General features: G+C 41.1%; 1 protein-coding gene across 4 annotated transcripts in view; it reads right to left on the bottom strand.

The window, feature by feature from the left end:
* USP16 (ubiquitin specific peptidase 16) overlaps window positions 1–5,702 on the bottom strand; it is a 25,988-nt gene extending 20,286 nt beyond the window's left edge. The window contains exons 1-4 of one of the 4 annotated variants that reach the window (XM_010844666.1): window positions 5,568–5,702; window positions 4,585–4,774; window positions 2,402–2,503; window positions 173–351 (exon numbers count right to left, since the gene is read on the bottom strand). In XM_010844666.1, the coding sequence (XP_010842968.1) occupies window positions 173–351; window positions 2,402–2,462 (240 nt within the window). In that variant the 5' untranslated portion in view covers window positions 2,463–2,503; window positions 4,585–4,774; window positions 5,568–5,702. Of the gene's footprint in view, window positions 1–172; window positions 352–713; window positions 902–2,401; window positions 2,504–4,584; window positions 4,775–5,166; window positions 5,368–5,567 lie in introns of those variants that run through there. The other 3 variants (XM_010844665.1, XM_010844668.1, XM_010844669.1) reach the window with 3 other exon arrangements.
* Between the last annotated feature and the right edge of the window lie 1,493 nt (window positions 5,703–7,195).

Below are 7,195 nucleotides of genomic sequence, written 5' to 3' on the forward strand. Positions count from 1 at the left end.
CTAATACTCCCCAATAAACCCCCCACACACGAGTCTCAGAACCTATTCCCCAGGGAACACAAACTACGCCAACACACATTCTGGTCACCCATACTGTGCTTTTAGGTACTATCTTCTAAAATAAGTTCAGACAGTTTAATACAATCCCGAATCGATCAGAATCTAAGCATACCTGATGGCCACATTTAAGACACAGCCAAACTGAAGGATTTTCTTCTGTTTCTTCTTCAGATTTATCTTTTACTTTATTGTCCGTCTTACAATCTTGGCAAATATTCCATTCCACATTCACTAAAGCTTTTTTCAAATTACCTTGTTCCAATCCTTTTCTAATGTGTCTGCACACAGGTTCTATTAAAACAAATAACAAATATGAGATAGAATATGACTTTCTTCAGTTAATCTCAAAACTTACACCTGACTTGAACTTCAAAAATGAATTTACTCTATAAACTAATTGTTAGATAACCTAAAAACTTAAATTTTTGTCTGATATTTGATCATGAGATGATTATGTAAAAAAGATCTTATACAAGCTTTGAAGTTCTAGGTATAACCACCACCACCCTAAATTCACTTCAATTTATTAATTGTATCTATTATCCTCTTTATTTTATAAGGTTGCAGAGAAGGTCTCTCATTCAGTCAACAATACAACTGCTGCATGTCTGGCACTGTAATAGACAATACAACCGAAAACGTGACCAACTCACAGCTCTTTCTTTGAGCAGCTCACATTCTTGCAGAAGCAAATAAATGAATGCACAAGAATCTCTAGATATGCTCTATACATATGCTTGGGTGCTTGGTTGCTCAATCACGTCCAACTCTTTGCGACCCCATGAACTGTAGTCCGCCAGGCTCCTCTGTCCATGGGATTCTCCAGGCAAGAATACTGGAGTAGGTTGCCATTTCCTTCTCCAGGGGATCTTCCCGACCCAGGGAATGAACACCCATCTCCTATGTCTCCTGCATTTGCAGGTGAATTCTTTACCACTGCACCACCTAGGGAGCAGTGCTACAGACATACTACAGCAGCACAAGAAGAGAAGGCTAAAGTCAACGGAAGTTCACAGAAGAGGTAATGACTGTACAATCTTGGGAGATATGTATAGTTATAAAAATTTCTCATACTGATTAAGCAGGTACTATGAGCATGACACTGTGCTAAGTGTTCACACACATTATCTCATTTACTCTACACAACCACCACGAAAAGCAGACTGTACTACCCCCAATGATAGATGAGAAACCTCAAAGTTAGTGCCCAAGGTCACAGAACTACTGAGTGGCTGTACTAGAATTTGGATTTAAGTCTTTTTAATTTCAAGCTCATAGTTTAAACTATGATTTAATGGAATAAACAATCTGAAAAGGCCTTGTGCTTAGTTGCTCAGTCGTGTCTAACTCTTTGCGACCCTAGTGACGGTAGCCCATTAGGCTCTTCTGTCCATGGGATTCTCCAGGCAAGAATACTGGAGCGCGTTACCATTTCCTCTTCCAGGGGATCTTCCTGACCCAGAAAAGGCTACATCCCATTAACAAAGGGATGGACGTATAAAATGTAGAAGTGCATGCTCTCTTCTCAGAATGGCAGTCACAAGTGAAATAATGAGCAGCAGGACCTGAGACTGAAACCCCCACGGGGGCCAGATCGGTAACAGGCTATGCAAGCCACTCTAAAGGGCTTCAGTTCTTTCAGGGCTCCTGGAGGTTTAGAAACTCATCAAGTGGTACAATTAGCTTTATGTCCAATGAATATGCACCAAGAGAATACAAATGCAAATGAGATCATGTGAAAAACTACTAAAGCCCAGTAAGTTGTCAAAAACAACACAAACTGAAAAAAGAAAATATTCTTTTTCAACTAGCAAATCAGCAAAGATTTTTACAAATGATACCAACCTGTGTCAATAAAGGTTCAGAGAAATGTGTACTCTGTTACGCTGCTAGGGGGCCTCTACGTTAGTAATACATCTCTGAATGGCAATAGATCCAAAACAATCTAGAAAATATTTATACCTCTTAATTCAGCAATTCTAATTATAGGATCTGTACCAAGAAGATAACCAGATGTGCACAGTTTGAGCTACAAAAATATTTAGTATCACACCATTCATAACACTGAAAAGTTGAAGATTACCTACATTTATAACAGTGGAGGATTACCCAAATAAATCATGAAATACGCACCCACAGTCTTTTATATCAATGGAATAAATATCACGCCATTAAAAATGTTGTGCAGACTATTAAATTACATGTCTATACAAACATTAAGTTAGAATGCAAATTACAAAATAACATAATCAAAACACATTGATCCCATTTTTACATATTAAAATAGATGTCCATTTAGGGATACAAACATTACTTTAAAAATTTAATTGGTGAAATATACCTAAAGATTCAGAAGAATCATCAATTGGAACAGTTTTTCCCTTTGTCCGTTTCTTTCCCATGTTGGCACTTTAGGGGTTACTTACTGACACAAAACAACAATCTAGAAAACAAGATAAAGTTAGCTTGACCAAAAAAAAAAAGTTTTACAGTTCTCTAGGATACAGTAACGTAACTAAACCGCATCATTTTGTGTATCTATCATACTTTATAAGCTACAAAGACCATTCACATGTATCACTGTTTTCAATAAGAACCCCCGGAAGTAGAGTATTACCTCTGTTTTTCATAGGTTAGGAAACTGATTCTTAGTAATGTTAAGAGGTTTTCAATAAATGTAAAGGTCTGGAAAGAATTTGTATCTTCTTACACAGATCCTGATGTCTTAACACTTTACACTATTAGGAACTTAACTTCTCACACCATAAATGTGGAATGGCGGTAGCACTTTGAAACTCTAATTTCCCTTTCTTCAAAGCTATCTAAGAAAGTTCTTGCAGGCAATGCAATTACATTTGTAATTTCTCAAAGAAAATTAAAATAACTCTGAAAACAATCTCCTAGAGGGAGTCAGAAAATGTGCAAAATAGTTTCAAAGCCAAATAACATAGTATGATACACTGTTCTGCATCTTCCCACACCAGAACTTACTATGGATGTTAACTGAAAACTGACTACATCTGTATTCTTGACCATTTACATTATTATATTCTTGACAAAATCAGTTTGAAATATGACAAATCTGAAGTGAAGTGAAGTCACTCAGTCGAGTCCAACTCTTTGCAACCCCATGGACTGTAACCTGCCAGGCTCCTCCATCCATGGGATTTTTCCAGGCAAGAATGACAAATCTAGCTCATATCAAATCACCTCTTCAGTCAACAATTAAAAATCAGAAAACATGAAAAATACTGAAAGTACATACAAGTCTACCTAATAATGATGTTGAAAAGTTATAGTTTACATACATTAGAATAACTTAGTGTCAAAATGACTTAAATGACTATAATAATTATTTTACCTGGGATGCTTGTGAAAATTCTGATTGCATAAGTGGAAAGTAGGACATGGGACATATATTTTTAAAACACTTCCCAATTATTTCTGAAAGGTAGCTGTCATCTTGCTCTGGCTTACAGTCTTAAAAATATTCCTCCTTTAGTTCTTAATGTGAGGGTAATTCAAGGTAATCCCACAAGGTTTGTAAGAAAAATGAGTGCCAAATCATTAACTGTTACCCTTTTCAAAGATAAAACATTAACAAAGTTTCATGTTTACAAAACCAATGTATGTATTAACAGAACAAAACTATATGGTTATATACAAAATGAGGGTGTATTCTGATTTGGAAGGGGGGAGGAACAGCACCCAAGTTCTTGCCTCACTCCAATCCAACTCCCTCTAATCTGTGCTGCATTCTAGTACAGACATTATCTTCCAATGATGCCATTTTCATCAAATCACTCTCCTGATTCAAAGTACTTGACAGTTTTTCAACCCACTCTCCTGTGCTGTGCACTCGTGGTCCCTTATAAATTTTCCTCAACACCCTGGTAACCCTGACTCTCATTATGTCTCAGAAAAGAGCCACTAATCTTTAGTCATACAGTGCTTCGGATTTTCAAAGCCTTTACATAAATATTATCTCATTTGATTTTCACAAAAGCCTTTAAATGGAGCATTGTGCTAAAGAAGTAAACTCAAAACGATGAAAGATCACAGGGTGGCAGAAATGGAACTTAAATCATAGATCTTTTGGTTCCAAAGCAGAATCCTACGGACTCTTCTGTACCCTCCACTCCAAAACACCTTGCCTTCCACCTCTAAGCCTTTACTCTCTAGCTGGGAGTTCGCTCCATCTATCCAAATCTTCCCAATTCCTCCAAGATGTTCATTTCAATGGAGCCTTAGTCAACCAGTTGACTTTAAATAAACCACTCAACTCTGCTTTCCCAGCGTTCAGTGTGTGCTATTCATCTTGTACCCTGATCAGATACCTAAGTGAGATGCTTCTTAAATCTTTTCCCTGGACATATGTCATTTCTCTACCTGGAATCTAAAGTTCTAAGAGCAAGAAAGTGTTTTAGGCCTTACTTCTGAATCACCTACAGCATTTAGAATAGTGTTAACATATAGCAGATCCAGAAATACTTCTTGCATTTAAACAGAAAAAGAGAATAGTACCTGTGCCATTAAGGATGATTATAAGGTGCAAAGGTAGGTATACAAGAATGAAGCACACAAATTCCGGTGAGAAAGAAAAAGGTAAAGAATGAAGAAATCTGCAGCAGTGAAGACAGCACTAGCAAATCTGGTTTTGGACCTGCTAGTCGCTCAGACGCCAAAGGAAAACTTGAAAGACGAACTGTAATTGCTGCAGGCAGAGGACAGTAGAGGGACTGCTTCAATGATGTGGGAAAAAAAAGAGCTCCCAATAAATTTCTGACAACTATAAAGGGCATCTAATGAGTTGTGAAAACAGTACTGCATCATCATCTATAAAACATCCATAAATCTCCTCAATTTTTCAGGCGAGTCTTCAGATGAGCGTTACCTTCTGGGCCAAATTACTCTTTGCAGGGCTCCACGCAAAACATAAATCATAGCTGGTCTTGCCGGCTCTCCTACTAACCCAGTTCCCTTCCCTCTCCGCCCTTCAAGTATTTCCCACGCCTGCCTGGGATCCATTAAACATGCATGAGTTTGGAAAACTTCTGTCAGCGGGGCTAAAACAGGGCTTTCAAGTTTCGCGAAGAGTTGTCCTACCCTGGGAGCACTGAATCGTCTAGACGACAGCTCCTGCCTGTCCTAATAACCAACAAGCGGACGCGGTGGCAAACTCAGCGCCAACTCGTAAGAAGAGTCCCCGGCCGCGCGAAGTCCGCCAGACCTCCCCTTCCCTTCCAACTGCTCCGCACCCACGGGGGGAACCTCGGGGTCCACTGGGTCGAGGAGGGCGCCAGCACCGACAACTCATTGGTCAGCTCCTGGAACTGACAGGACGTGAGGCCAATGAGAACGCGGTACTGGGCCGAGGCCAGGTAACGTGCTTAAAGGCAGAGGGGCCTTCGAGGAGAGAACGAGGTCGGGACAGGAAAATTAGGGCTCCCGGGCGCGCAGGAAGTCATGCGAGTGGTGACTGCGAAGGCAGTGGGAGCGGAACTCACCCACGGCGACAGCGCCCATTGCTGCATCCCCTAATGGGCCCTCGGGCCGGGCAGCCTGCTCCGTCTTCCTCCCCGGTGACGAATTGAGAGCGACGGAGCAGAAGACAGCGTGACCCCTGGAAAGCAACAACTTCCGGTACGCGGCATTATGGGAAGCGGCTGTGCCCTTGGGGCCCGGCGGCACTGACGCTAGTTAATCGGCGCCTGCGCGGGACTCGCGCCGGAAGTCTGAATGCGGTGGCTTGTGACTGACTTGGCTGTCAATGATTTTTGGGTTTTTTCCCCCGCTTCCGGTAATTAGGTGCATGTGCGCTCACTCTTGTGGACTCTTTGCGACTCCGTGGACTGCAGTTCACCAGGTTCCTTTCGTCCATGGAATTTTCCAGGCAAGAATACCGAAGTGGTTGCCATTTCCTACTCGAGGGATCTTCCCAATCAAGGGATCAAACCCGTGTCTCTTGTGTCTCCGGCATTGGCAGGCGGGTTCTTTACCACTGGCCCCACTGTGGTTATTGAGTTATTTAAATAGTTCTAAAGTATGGGTCGGAGAAGGCAAAGGCACCCCACTCCAGTACTCTTGCCTGGAAAATCCCATGGACCGAGGAGCCTGGTAGGCTGCAGTCCATGGGGTCGCTAGGAGTCGGACACGACTGAGCGACTTCACTTTCACTTTTCACTTTGATGCATTGGAGAAGGAAATGGCAACCCACTCCAGTGTTCTTGCCTGGAGAATCCCAGGGACGGGGGCGCCTGATGGGCTGCCGTCTGTGGGGTCACACAGAGTCGGACACGACTGAAGCGACTTAGCAGCAGTAGCAGCAAAGTATGGGTACCTGGGTGTGGTCAGACATTTGTAGTCTCCTGGATGATTACCTTACTTAAACACGTCACATTTGAAGGGGGACGTTTAAATTTTACTCATTTTCTCGAATTCTGACCAGCCGACTTCTAAAGTTAAGTATATAGTCTTGAACTAACCTTGCTGACAAGGTAAAATTTACAAATATTTACTGTTTATGCGTTAGAAATAGGTTAAGTGCCAAGCCCTCTGTAAAGTGAAATAAACATAGGCTTTCGTCACCTTGGAGTTTAGTCCTATGCAGAAGACACAATAATCGCTAGGGGAAAAGATGCAGGTCCCAATAGAAAAGCAGGCAAAGGATATAAACAAGTAACTCACAATAAAAACATGATACAAATAAATAGTCATCGTTATTAGTAATCTGATAAAAGTAGGTTAAGAAAGTGGCACCCTAACCTGTCGAATTGGCCAGAGTAATGATGGTTAAATTTGGGGGGTAAATGGCTCTCCTGCTCTATACTGCTTATATAATTTTTTAAGTTTTCATCATTTAGCACAAAGGCCTTGTTTTTTTCCCTCTTTTCTAAAATGGCCTTAGGGCCATTGTACCACACCTAGAATGCCATTCACTTTTGATCTTTTAATTCTGTTCACACTTTAAAAGTCACTTTAACATAAAGAAATTGGCTGAAAACATAGGTAACATGGCTACCCTATCACTCACATCACCTTATTTTACTTCTCTACCCAGCATTTATCACCATCTGGTATTTTTATTCATAGTTACCTATGTATTTACCCCCTACCCCACCTCCCTGACCTTATG

This window comes from Bison bison, unplaced genomic scaffold, assembly GCF_000754665.1.
Source record: "Bison bison bison isolate TAMUID 2011002044 unplaced genomic scaffold, Bison_UMD1.0 scf7180017864204, whole genome shotgun sequence".
NCBI classification, from domain to species: domain Eukaryota; kingdom Metazoa; phylum Chordata; class Mammalia; order Artiodactyla; family Bovidae; genus Bison; species Bison bison.